Raw genomic sequence first — 14,461 nt, forward strand, 5'->3', positions numbered from 1 at the left:
TGATTCAGTGTCGGTAATTAAAAATTGATGGTTAAATAAAACTGTCATAATGCATTATCACTGTTAATATTTGAAAATCTCTAAATGTTTCTCCTATTTCTCTGATATTTGGAGTGCTGTATAAACATGGTGTTAAATACACGGACCAGAAAAACAAAAAAAGTAAACAGAATTGTTTTCATATGAAAAGGGTGCATTATATGTGTTCAGCTCAGATGGGATTTACAACAATAGCAGTAAAATTTTGAGCTTTATTTACACAGGAGGGAAACCCCTAACTGTATGTGGTAAAGTGTAAATGAGATCAAGGCCATTCATCTGCATTAATCATTTTCTTGCAAAAGCAGCTGTTTCTTTTTCCATCTGAGTTTTGTATGATAAACCTGCTATTGCTTACAGAGCGTGTAACGCCGATGCTTCCAGAACCAAAGTGGTCAGCAGGGACAGTAGCAATATCAAAGAATCTTTTACAAACAGTTAATACATTTTTAAATAATCTGTCATTGACATGTGTACTTACATGGACCAATTTATCCTTAAAGTGGTATTTAAATCAAATTTTAGGAAAATGCTGACTGGCTTTTTTTTTCAATCTTTGCTGTCAGTACTCTTTCTGCCTGGCTGCCATCTCTACATTCCAGCTGCACATGCATGGCTGGAGGGATTACAGAATAGTTGTTTTCCATAATATACTAACTTCATGTGAACATGTGGGAGTTAAGTCATCCTGAACCTGGCCAATTAGGATAGAAAACTCCAAACCCTTGGAAAGGGTTGGGTGAATATGGAATCAGTGGAAGGGAGCACAGGTTTTGCATCTTTGGAAAAGTTCTGTAAAGCAGTGTGAGCCTGCCATAATGTGCACATATGTTGTGCAAACCTGTATATTAAAGCAAAAGCTTCCTTGGGGCCCAAATTGGTTATAAGTTTCTATCAGTTAAATTTCCTTTTAGGGGTCACAACCTTAGGTATACTAAGGCCATTGGAAGAGCATGAGACCAGTTACCTTTGTTTCATACATTATAGAACTTTTGGCATTAAATGGGCCTGAAAGGACCATATTATCATTGGCGGGTGATCCAGCAAACCTGGAATGGATCTGGCCAAGGCTGAAATTTGCAATGATTGTAGGAATGTTCTCTTTAGTGAAGCAGCCTCTTGTCCACAGCCATAACCCCACAGTAGTACATAGGAGGGCATGTCTGAATGGCACAATACCACAGACAGACCACAATGCATGGCACCCTTCATAAACTGCTTATTGTGGTAAAAGTGTAATGCACAAATGTATTTGTGGTAGGCAGCCTATTCAAACCCAGCGTACATCTTCATCTAGATGTGAACTGGGCCTAAAAGATGAATCTAATATTCTATCTAATTCCTCTTTGTTAAAAGAGGAAAAATATAAAAAGCTTGCAACGTAACAAGCTCATCCCCCTATTTTTTGCAGGGAATCGTTGTAAAGCTTAACAAGCATTCTTCTACCTGGAGACTGCACTAAATATAATTATAAATAGTACTTTGAATGGGTTAGTTAATTTAAATCAAGCTCAGTAATAACATTCATTTTGCAGCCTTTTGTGTTCTTTTGGTCACTGTGACACCTGGCAGCCCAAAGCACATAATAGCCTCTCCGCAGCGTTATGTGAGCCACTGACAATGCAATAGTCACACAGAGTACTCTGGGCAAATGAGTGATAAATACAGGTAAATTGCTGCCACTAGCCAACAGGAGAAATTCAAGTGTTTTTTATGAAAAGTTCACCAATCTTTCCTTGCTGTTCTAAAAATTTTCTTTGTTGTGCTTTTATTCCGTTATAAGCTTTCATTATCCTCTAATTTTATTTATGTTTTATTTTGTGAAACTTAACAGAATGTGTTGCGATGCTGCTCTGTTGTATGAATTATTTATTATTGTTATGAACTGGTAAATAAATCTGTGAAGTATAATGCTGTAAATTGCACAAATTTCATAAATATACTGCATGCCACATCTCTGGGATTATTAGCCTATTAGCAGCTAGTTCTTCCAAGAGACGCTTAGAAATACCTACTGACCAATTCTAAAATGCAGTGCCACCAGCTGGTGAAGGAAGGTAGAGGCAGGATCCAGACATTTATTTGGTTTGAAAAGTTTGAGAAGCGCACGCTAGTTACAGACTATTACTGTACACAGCGGCCTACTTGCTAAGATTTATTTCATAAAATAAAGGCTACAATACGGAGCCTGTGCTGCCCCACAGACTAACATTACAGAAAAAGCTCACTGATTGTAGAACAGGCAGTTCAAATGACATTGATATATAACGCGACCAACCTGTCTGATACCCCAGTTTTCTTAACTAATTCAGTTTATTGTCCCTCATATAGGTTAGAATTTCTAAGCATGCAGAGGCCAAAGCATAATAATAAATCACATTGCTGTGCATTAAAACCATACCAGTTCTTTATACATGCAGCCTTAGTCTTAGAACAATCATAAGAAAAATGGTTGCAAAACTTGACCCCAAAAATATAGGTATATTTTTCCTGGCAGGTCAGATTGTCTCTAGGCAAATACATTTTTTTTTTTTTTTTTTGGCATACTCAGGACTTACCTTGTCCCCAGCGGCTGGCGCGCACAAAGCCGAGCTCCGCGCTCTACAGTTCAGAACCAGATAGTTTGTTTCTTGTCGAAATGTTTTGTCAAATAGTACTGCCTCCTGCTGTTTTGTTTTTGAATTTAGGTACACTTTAAGTTTGTCTATTATAGTCCCTATTTATTGTACAGTGCTCCATATTATATTGGAACTTTATAAATTAAAGGTAGTTATAATATTATAAGTAAGGCTTTTTATGTAGAAGGAACACAGGGAAGAGATGGTCACTGTGGTAATTTATTAAAAACAGGTTTGTGGCAAAAAATGATATACCCTATAATAAACTCCTTTGTCTCTACTCCTTAAGGTTGGATTCAAATATGAGCAGTGTGACACTACATATTTTATTGTGCTGCACAATAATGCATGGAACAAGCATTTGTGCGCTGTGATGGCATAAATGTTGTATGTCACCCAGCCACACCCTGCTGGCAGTTGCAGTGCAATGGTAAACCTAAAGAAATGCATGCACTTTTTTTATACAGGCAACCTTTTCAGATTACCATGTATAAAGTCAAGCATTTGACTACCCAAGAACATTTTAAGGTGACATACAAGCTAGGATAGAGTGTAAACTATGTAAAGCTAATACCAGAAAGCATACAAAACTCTCAGGTAGGCCTGGTTAAATTAAATGATACTCAGATTCTAGCAGGAGCTCAATTATGATTTTTTTTCTTTAGCACTTTATTTTAAAAACCCTTAACAAAACACACAGGGTTGCTTATTGATCCTATCATATCTTAGATCTTTTTTGCAGTTTATTAAGATTTAGGTATAACAACTGTACCTCATGGATGCTTTAATGCTATAAAACCTTTTATCTCTGTACTGTCTCTGTACGTTTCATTGATTGGTAAGTCATTCATTTTAGAACTATCTTTTCTTAGTGAAACCATCTTGTAACTTCTATATAAAGTTTTAATTTCCGTGTTTTGCTGTTAGATGACCCACTTTGTAGTTGTACTGACAAATGCAATATGATCTTGTTATTAAAGATGGTTCTAATATCAGTTTTGCAGACACAGGAAGCCTCTTTCTATTCCTTGTAATAGTCCCCAGCATGTGATAAAAAAGCAGCTGGACTCTGCTGACTGGTAATTTTCAAAGATTTCACTACATTTCATTCCTGAAATTGACTTTAGACAGATCCTGAAATACAGTAAACACAAAGGAGCCATTTATAAGACATGAAATAGCTATTGCGGCCTTTTGGTATCCTAATATATTTTTTAGTTGAATTTTTGATTCTTGCAGGCCTCGATGATGATCAAAAGTTCAGGAACAATTTGAATCTTTCTGGGTGGTTTTATGCATAAATTTGCATGGTTAGGTCTCCTGAGAGAGTTGTCATTTAGGCTATAGAGGCAGGAATAGGAGTTTGTAGGAGAGATCGTAGCTGCTGATTTATCTTGAAAGGGGGGGATAGAATAATATTGGGGATCAGGATATTGTGTCAAGCTCTACTGGCTTGTCACTTTCAAGAGGACATACATCAGTAGATGACTGTGATTGTATCAATAGTTGGCTGGCTGTTGCAATTAACATACGGTATTGGTCAAAATAAAAAAATGATTAATATTATTTTGATACACTGACAAATGTTGGTTTATTAATATGTCTAGTGGTCTTTTGCAAAATAAATAAAAACTGTACTGTACCTAAATAATTTTATAACTTTATCAGGTACAAGTGGGACTCCGGTGAATCTTCTGACAAACCTTTTTGCACTGGGATTTCCTAAAGAGTGGCAGTTATATCAGTACCATGTGGATTTTAATCCTTTCATTGCTTCTATGAGACTGAAGACAGCTTTGCTTTATATTCATGGGGAAGTTTTGGGCCAAGGTCGTGCATTCGATGGAGCCATTCTTTTCTTGACCTGTAAGCTTCCAGAGAAGGTAAAAAAAAAATCACTATATTTCTCTTTTACAAATACTGAAACATTCTGAAAAAAAAAATGCTACCCAATAAGTATTTGTGTTTTTATTATTTACATGTGTATTTTAATATCAACTTAAAAAGTCTAGGCAAAACTATTTTATTTTGTTTTTAAAAAGGGTAGGAAAAAGTTGGGAAGGAAAAAAAATGTAACTTCAGACAGATTTTGTTTTTTGTTCAAGACAATCAAGATAGCCCCATTGACTCTTGACCTGGAGCACAAAATGCAGCCGTCACTGCTAACGTTCAAAACAGTTATCAAGTCCAATAAATGTATTGTGAATAAATACCGTTTTTAGACACATGTAAATCCAGACAGAAATGAACCGCCCAGGAGGTTAATATGAGCAGAAGATGCTGGCTTGGTCATCTAATCTATCCTATAACTACCTTAATTTTGGCAAAAGTATTTTTTTTTTTTACCCAAAATGTTAGTTTTTTTCTTTCCAAATACAAATGTGTTATTTGTTTACTAGAGAACTGCTACCTCATTGAGAAACTTTAATATAGCCATTCAGTGTGCGGACACTGTTTTTCCCAATTAATAAAGTATTTTCTATTTTATTCATCCTTTTTTGGGGATGCACAGCTACAGGCCAACTTCTCTCTTACAGTTGAAAAATACAGCTGAGTCACCTCTCTTCCCCTCGTCTTCTGAATGAACAATTTATTAGCCTCAGCAGATAAATCAGGTCATCTCTGTGCTCTGCCCTTTTGTATACAAAACTCTCACTGTGGTAAAGTGGGAGCATTGCGGAATGCAATATTGACCAACTGGGTGATGCAACTGGCATTCATTGTTTAAATCTGAGTTATGAGGAGTATGGGATTATTCAAAACTAACAAATATTACAAAATAGCCACTAATAGAAAATTTAGAATTTTTTTCTGCTTTAAAATACAGATGTCCTCTCTGCAAAAAGCACTCTTAGCTGCCTGACCTTACCGGAAAATTGTCTAAAACGCTGAGCGCATGTTTATTTTGTTCTCCTGAGGGGTTAATATGTGCCTTTTGAGGTTAGAGGCTGATACCACACACATACATTTCCCAGCTTGAGCCTTATACCAGTGAGTCTAAATTAAACACATTTTTAACTGGAAGAAAGAAGGGCCAATGTGTCAAGATATTGTCCTGGATGCTTACTTTTGTGTATACTTTTTATAAGCCTAAAAAGATTTATTGAGAGAAATACCCAGATACAAACTATATTTTATTGATGATGGCTATTGATGGTATATAAACAGAAAAAAAAACTTAGTATTATTGATTGTATCACCTTCAAGTTCAGGAACACTGTAATTGATGGTCTTTTATCCGCTCTAATTTATCGACCAACTCAGGAACAGAAACAAGGTATTCTTTCTCATCTATGATAAATAAGAAATCTTTTATCTTCAGGTTATGCTGCTGCCTACAGCAGGATTAAACACTTGCAAAACAACAAAAATGTAGGCCAGCCAAAGATAACCTACTACAGAATACCTCAGGTAAATACCTCAGCCAGAATCATAGAAAATTGAACATATTACTAGAAAAATAGACACCCTATTCATCAGCTGCAAAGCCTCGGTTGGACACTCCAGTCTGCACTTGACAATGTTGTCCCAGTCTTCTGATAATAGTATAGAATTAAAAATGAAAATTTATTCTGTCTGACACCATGCATACCTGTTTAAAATTTAGGAATAGCCTGTTGCTTCTATCATCGTTGTTTAAAAGACCTAATCTTGGGTCTTTAAAAGCCCCCAAAGTGAATAAAACTTCCTTATTGCACCTACAGATTAATGTCTTCCTGCATGGGAATTTCACTAAACCCAAATGCCTACTAGTCTTATACCTTTATGAGAAGAAATTTGTTAAAAAGATAAGTTATGATCTTACATTATTGGGGTTGCTACCATTGCAGTAGGCCTTGTCCTCTAGCCTATAGTATATACTATCTTGGACCTGAATGAACTGAACGTATTGTCCAGAATTTTGCACATAATCCCCAGATTTGTCATTACCTCTCTTTACCAGGGAAACTTTCTGGCCTCAGTATATAACAAAAGTTACATATTCCGGGTAAAAAAAGACAAATTTAACCACTAGGGCAGGGGTGTCAAACGCAAATACACAGTGGGCTAAAATTAAGAACTTAGACAAAGTCAAAGCCAAACTTGACACTGAAATAGCATCGCTACTATACTTCCCTGCGTTTACAAAAACAGTCCAATGCGGGGCTTAATGTTATGAGTGGCTGGAACTCCGTCTTCACTGAAATAGCACCGCTACTACAAATCCCTGCTTCTATAAAACAGTTCAGTATGGGGCCACGCATAGGCATAGAGGCAGCTGTCCTATAGACGTAGTGTTGCCGCTACGACAATTTCCCAGCAATACTTCCGTATATAAAACAGTCCAATGCGGGGCCACACATAGACAGAGAGGCCGGTGGTCTTTAGACGCCAGTAATGCCTGGAATTGTAGTAGTGGCGCTATTTCAATGCAGCATTGGGCCAGCTGCAATTCATATTTAGGATTCCTTTGGGGGCCAAAAAAAAAAAAAGATTTGGGCCAGAGTTTGACACCCCTGCACTAGGGAACCCTACAGGCATAGTTGATCCAATGGAAGGCAAAAAAAAACCCTGGTTCAATTTGCTCCAACAGGGGAAAAAAATTCCTTCCTGTTCTCATGAGGCAAGCGGATGTTCCCTAAATCAACAGTCTCTGTTATCTTTACTTTAAACTTTAATACTCGGTTATATTCTATGCTTCTAAAAAAGATTCCAGTGTATTTCCCTTTTTTTCCCTGTACACCAGTGATTTGGCTTGGGGTCTCTACATTGTTAGTTCATATCTCTGGCCTCCTGCCTCTCATCTTTACCTTGAGTGTTTGCTAAGGCTTTGGCTCCAGTGCTAGCCCTGTTGCGTTCTCATTAAATTCTCATTGTGGGATACCTGAATGACCCCTTGTTTAAATGCAGATGCTGTCAGCGTCCAAATACTACAGGAGTTTGGTTGTATTCTAAAATGTTAGAAATCTGTGCTTTAGAACTGACTTTTCAGCTGGAATACCTGTGTCTAGTTTTTTGGAGTCAGGAAGCCATCCAATTCTGTGCTATTTGCCTGATAGGCCTTGGTTTGAAAGTTACCTCCTTCAAGGCAGGCCGTTTACACTTCAGGTTGTCCCTTCCACTACAGCTTGTCACACCACAACATTCTAAAATTGTGTGACAATTGACCAAGTCGTTAACTAGGCCAATTTGTTTAACCAGAAAGGCCAGGTTAGCACCAGCCTGATGATTTAGGAATATGGCTCTGAGAATATGGGATTAGTACACCCTGATCTTTGCCTTTTTTCCCTCAAAAATTCTTCCATATTCAGTGATTCTCTTTGCTCCAAGACTGACCCAGACAAATTATTGTTATTATTAAACAGATTTATAGAGCGCCAACATAATAATCAGCGCTGTACATTAAACAGAGGTTGCGAAGCACAGACAGTGACGCAGGAGGAGGAGAGGACTCTGTCCTGAAGAGCTTACAATCTAGGAGGAGGGGGAAGTATAACACAATAGGAGGGGAGATTGGGAGTGGTGGGAAGTAGTAAGGGGTTTAGGAGACAGAAGAAAATGGCTATACAAGTTTGAAAAGATGGGTTTTGAGGGCTCTTTTAAATAAGCAGAAAGTAGGAGCAAGCCAAAAAGGATGAGGAAGACTATTCCAGAGAGTCCGGGCAGCTCTAGAAAAGTTGTGCGTGTGATGAGTGTAATGCACACTAGTCACAACCAACTCCGGGAATTCCTTTAACAACCTTTTATTGCATGATCCAGATACAGGCTGAGGCAAAACACAAGAACGGCAGTCCAATAAAGTGAGGTACAGAAGGATGAGGCAGAAGGTGTAGTCAGGGACAATCCGAAGTCAGGGCAGGCAGAGTTTATGCAAAGGTCAGTAATCAGGCCGGGTCGCTGTGGGTAATAAGTCTGAGCTGGTAACAAGACAACAGGGGTTTAACACGGTAATCCAATACAAGAACGCACCCAAGCACACTGAAAACCAGAGGTGCAAGGGTGCAAATGACAGGTCTCCCTAAATGGGCAGACTGCCCAATCACATTGCGCCCTCTGGTGCTATTGGATAGGATGAATTTATTGACTAACGAATCGGCCGCAGGAAATTCAAACTAAACATGCCCTGCCCCGCGGCGAGGAAGCCGTTTGCCCCCGGAGAGTACAGAAGGTGCACAAAGTAGTACGCGTGCCTAGCAGAGCTGCGGCGGCGTCCCCTACACTGCCCGCGATCCCTGGGGTCGCTGAGGACAACGGGATCGCCGGCGACTCATAACCTCACAATGAGGTTATGAGTGAGGAAGTCAGTAGCAGGTCATTGGAGGAGTGAAGAGAGCGGCAGGGGAAGTATTTTTCTATCAGGTCAGAAAGGTAAGTGGGACAAGAACTACACTTAGGGCAGGTGAATAAAAGACTGGAAGAGGGAGCTAGGGACAAGACAGGGTACATCGTACATTAACTGCCATTAAAAAGTGAGCTACCTCAGAGTTTTACCTCAGTGAATTTGCAATTAGTATAAAACATTGAAGTCATGTTTTTATTTAAAAAAACATGAAGGTTTCATTTACATATTTACATCTACATCAGGGCAGGATCGAATGCGCATTACAATCCTCATGTTAAGGTAGCCAGTTCACTCGAAAAGGCTTTAATGAACCAAAAAACATCATAAACAACATTTTTTGTTGTTTTTCTATAAAAAACTATTTTTTATAGAAAAGTAAAAAGATAATGTTCATAGTAAACAGTCAAATAAATCCCCCAAAACAGTAATGTATACTGTGTTTTAACTTTTTACCATTTGTATTAAAATGATTCTAGATGCTTTACAAATATTTATGGGTCAGTTAATGATTTCAAACTATTTGTAAGAGAATTTTGAAGACCTCTTGTATGGTTGGAACTAGAGGATCTGGCTATTCTGTGAAGCAGGGGTGCCCTTATCATGAGCCTGCGGTGAAAGATTTACAAATCTTATAACAGATTAAACGGTTGGATGCTTGCTGGAATTTAGTTTTTGTTCCAATAACAGAATAAACTGCTTTGGTCTGTTCTGAAAAGATAAAAATAAAAGCAAAACCAGACTCTCAAATGTACTTCCTGCTGATTCATCATCAACCACAGGTACCCTGCTGCTGCATGTACCTTTCCTTGTGTTTTCTCTAAATATATCCTGGTAACTAACTCCATTGTAAGTCCTTGGCAACTCTTTATTGTCCCCTTTTTTCTGTCTTGACTTGTGATATAGAATTCAGGTCATCAGTGTCTTGTATTGGTGGTTGCCATGAAAAGCAATGTTTGAGGTAGAGGCAGCAAGGAACAAGTAAAGACACTTGATCTTTGATACTTTGTATTGATTTCTTTTTCATTATAAGTTTATGTTGAAAATAATAGAGAATCTTTTTAACTGTTACATTTTATAGGGGTTCTGCTTTATTGCTTTGCTGAAGTAACTTGCTTATTGAATTAATTTTATCCCTCAAATAATGGAGGAAGGGAAACAGTTAAAGCGTACCTATACGCAGAATTTTCACTTTACATAAAAGGGTAGAGAACCCTAAGGTAAAAATTCTGTTTTTTTTTAAGGTGCAAAAAAAAGGGTGCAGCACTGCCCCCTAATTCTCAGCGGCCTAGGCAGTCAAGAATGAATGGGAAAGCAAAGCCTCTTGGGATACCTACATCGGGCATCCCGGGAGGCTCTTGGGTGCTCCTTCTGCGCATGCCCGAGATGCTTTTTTGAGCCTTTTTGCTCAAAAAGAAAAATGTGCCGATCTCACTGCGCACGCAAAAAGATTTTTCACCCATCATCTTTTTTTATCCATTTCTTTCACCTAATTTTTTTTTTTTGGAGTATAGTTCCTCTTTAATTGTTTATAGCAGCATTGTTTTCTGTATGAAACCCTGAGTATGTTAACGGTAGACAGTGTGCCAATCTGTGCCAAGATCAACTGCCACACTGGCTACATTTTATTTGCTAATAAGCTTTTCCTAATGGAGGATTGATTTTAGAGTAAATGGCAATTTTACACAGAAGGTCTATGTCCTAATGCCTCACCCAGTGAATCAAAGCTATGGAATAGTACTGTGCCGTCATTCACGTGTTTTACATTCTGGAAAGATCAATTTCATATATTTTCATTGGATCATGGCTTGAAGCCCTCAGCTTGTACTTTGTACCCCAGAGAACCTATTTAGTTTAGTATATATGTCTGAAGGTGACTGGGACTTATGTATGCAGCTGGGTTTTATTGGTATGTTTACATCACTTTAATGCTGCACTGTTACAAATGATTGTAACGTCATCGCTTCACTGCACATAGACAATGCAGAAAATAATGGGCAGTGAATGCCTTTCCTTTCATCAGTTTTTGTCTTTGTTTCACTCACTTTATCAGAACTTGTATCAATGTATTGTCTCCTAGCTGATCAATGGTTACTCTTAAGCTACGTACACACGTTCCAATTATTATCGTTGGAAAACGAACGACGAACGATCCTGCACGATATCTACGAACGATCGTATAGCACCGATCCTGCACATAGAGATAACGACACGATCGTTCGTAGATATTGTACACACAATAGATACGATCGTTTGAGCGATAGAGGAACTATGTGAACGACAGGAAAGTGAACGAACGTTCGTTCATTACGCATGCTCAGACCATGGACGATCAACGAACGATCGTACACACGAACGATGTTCAACGATCGTCGTCCGATCCGCCGGTCCGGTCGTTCGTTTCCAACGACTTTCCTCGTTCGTCGGCGTCGTTGGTTACTTTTTTTACGAACGATTTTTGCCCAATTGATCGTTCGTCGTTCGTTTTGAACGATAAAAATTGGAAGTGTGTACGCACCTTTAGGATTATTATTTGTTACCTGTACTGATAGGAGCAAGAAGCTTAAGCAGCCATATGATTGTGAGATACATTTTACAATATTTTGGGCTGCATTTGTGGTAAAAAATACGTTTTTTTCTAGAAGTCTAATGTAAGGCTCCTTTAGCCATTGGACAAACCCTTTCTCAACCTAGGCTAGGAGGCATTGCCCCAGCATCTGACTGCCCCCAGGATTTATGAGACTAGCACCTGGGTGCAACATAGATTGACTAGACCAAAGAACCTCCTAGATAGACAGGGCCAGAGGAAGATTCAGGTGCCTGAGATCACAACAAGAGCCCCGTAAGGGGTCAGGTGGGGTCAAGGTAGCTGAGTGGCATACTCTTTTGAACAAGGTATGCCCATTACACCATGTGGCATCCAAGCATAGCTGGATAGTATCTACTTCCAGGAGAGGTGTGGGTGTATGATTGTAAGAGTAAACCAGCCACCACAGAGAGGTAAGTAGGCCACCACCGCCAGCTGCTATTACCAAGTTGGTCATTGGATAAAGAAGCATCTTAGTTACCGATTTTGGAGTAAAAGTGGTTATAGATAATACTCTCTGAGTAATATATCAGTGGTCCCCTTAGTAGCATCACAAACTGGTATGTGAGCCTTTTCACTTAATCCACTTTGCTAGGATCCTTGAATAGTTGTACCTGTTTGCCAATTTAGATACCATTCTAGTCTTGATAAAGGGAACTCTTGTACCCAAGGGATAATTTTATTTGTAGAGGAACTGAACTTCGGAAGCTGACCTTACAAAAGGTAGGCAGGATAAATGAATAATCACCTGTAATGTATTACCCACTGTCTTTTTTAGCTGATTTTTCTTCCCTATTACTTACTTACCATTCCTTGCTCTTCTCTGCAGAATACACAGAATAAATAATTGGATGTTCATTATTTCATCAATGGAGGGATTTTACCAACACCCGAATAGTACATTTTCATGTCATTTTACAAGGATTTTATTTGACTTCTTGTGGTATTTTATAGACTTTTTCATTAACTCATGCAGTGTTTAAAGATTCTTGCAGTTTTTTAAGGATTCATGAGGTATTTGATTCATTATTGCAGTGCATGGGAAGTGGAAGCCAGCTGTGATATAATTAGCATTCTGTGGGTTAATATATTTGAAAAGTATCTAGTAGACATGGGAAACTGTGCTGAGAAATGGATGTCATACAAAAATGTTACTTCTGTATAAACTGTTATGTCCAGTAATGTGTCTTCATCTGGTATTTGTTAATGTGATCACAGCAAGTAGGATGAGTACAGCTTTATTTACTATACACTCTGGGGGGAGGTGAGAATTATACATGGTAACTAGTGGACTAGGGCAGTGGCCGCTAACCTTTTGGACCTCACATACCACTAATTTCATGGACTCCGGACTGCGCATGCGCGGGCAGCCGTGTATCACTCATGAAGACACTTCCCCCAGAGTGACGTCATGATGGCAGAACCCACCCACTCTCCCATCGCTGGGCAGGTTGTGTCTAGAGACACATAAACCGCCCACCACCCTAAGTCCCTCGAGGGGGCGCATCGGCCAAATCTGCGGACCATCGGTTGGTGACTGCTGGACTAGGGTACACAGTAGGTGCTCTAATATTGGCTGGTGGTTGTTACAAGGCTCAGCATCAGCACACCCAGGCCACATCTTGAAGAATAGAAGAGCACAAGTTGTTAACCACTGTACCCATCCATATACAAACTAGAGAAAGTCTCAGGCACCATGGAATTCAATGATTGGTGAATCGACCATGAACTTATAGTAGGAATAAATTCAGCTGACATAAGGTATAAGGACTTTGGCCAGGTTGTTGGTATTTCTCTTTTCTGTATCAGGTTGTTATGTTTGGATTTGTGAATTTTTTCTAACGTGAGTAAATTATCCTTAGATTACAGTACTCACCAGTACAACAAACCGTGGTGAAGAAGTGAAGATAACAGTGACGCTGACAAGTACACTTCCATCAGGGTCCCCAGTATGCATCCAATTCTTCGGGGTCCTTTTCAAGAGGTAAATGTATTTAGTACATTATGTACAATTTCTCCTGGTCTTTTTCAGAAATAATCTCTTGCCAAGTTCTTCGTGAACTTCCTCCTAAATTTCTGTCTCCTCAGCCTGGTGCTAAACATCAGTCTCCCGAGTTTTACTGTCCAACTTAGTTAAATGCCTTAAATCTTATTTGGAATCTTACCTTAAACTGCTTGATATAGATGCCAACTAAGAAAAAAAAAAACTATTCCCATTAAAACCCGGTTAAAATAATCATCCTCAACCTGATATCTTTTGCTGGGGAGTCAGATAGACTGGATAGATAGTGGAAGTATCTGTAGTCGATCTGAAAAAAATATTAGTTTCTGGACATTATATATGGAAATATAATTTGATTTTGGAGACCTCCCAGAAAAGATAGAGGTTTATATCTGTTCCATTATTTTATCTATCAATGTAATGACATGCCCCTATAGGGGATGGCTAGGTATCCGCAGCTCCATTACCCCCCCATAGAAGCATCTCATTACATTCATAAATGTCCATTTAATGTCCTTGTATACTATACAGCCAACATGTCAACAAGTTAGGATCCTCTACCCCTACACCAACCAGAAGAGTAACATTTTTAATTTTGTAATATACCTAACTAGGATATTCCTAGTTCTGTTTAAAGGTCCACTTCAAAAGTTCCCTACACTAGACTTCATAAAACACATCCACCCCCGCCCCCTTGTAGATTTGATGCAATGTACCCCAACTCTGCTTCAGATATTACCTGCCTTCAAATGTTCCCCAGTTGGATGCAGGAAAATTAACCTGTTTCGTTTTGTTTTGTTTTTGTAGGATCTTCCGATGCCTTGATATGTATCAAGTGGGACGCAATTACTACAGTCCTTCCAGTCCTGTGCAAATACCTCAGCATAAGTATTATT

At 38.8% G+C, this 14,461-nt stretch overlaps 1 protein-coding gene across 1 annotated transcript in view; it reads left to right on the top strand.

The window, feature by feature from the left end:
• The window catches only part of PIWIL4 (piwi like RNA-mediated gene silencing 4), a 102,505-nt gene that overhangs the window by 41,638 nt on the left and 46,406 nt on the right, over positions 1 to 14,461 (top strand). Inside the window, exons 5-7 of the mRNA XM_072402699.1 lie at positions 4,326 to 4,540; positions 13,426 to 13,547; positions 14,373 to 14,453. Coding sequence (XP_072258800.1) covers positions 4,326 to 4,540; positions 13,426 to 13,547; positions 14,373 to 14,453 — 418 coding nt within the window. The remainder of the gene's footprint in view (positions 1 to 4,325; positions 4,541 to 13,425; positions 13,548 to 14,372; positions 14,454 to 14,461) is intronic.

Source organism: Pyxicephalus adspersus, chromosome 1 (assembly GCF_032062135.1).
Source record: "Pyxicephalus adspersus chromosome 1, UCB_Pads_2.0, whole genome shotgun sequence".
Lineage (NCBI taxonomy): Eukaryota > Metazoa > Chordata > Amphibia > Anura > Pyxicephalidae > Pyxicephalus > Pyxicephalus adspersus.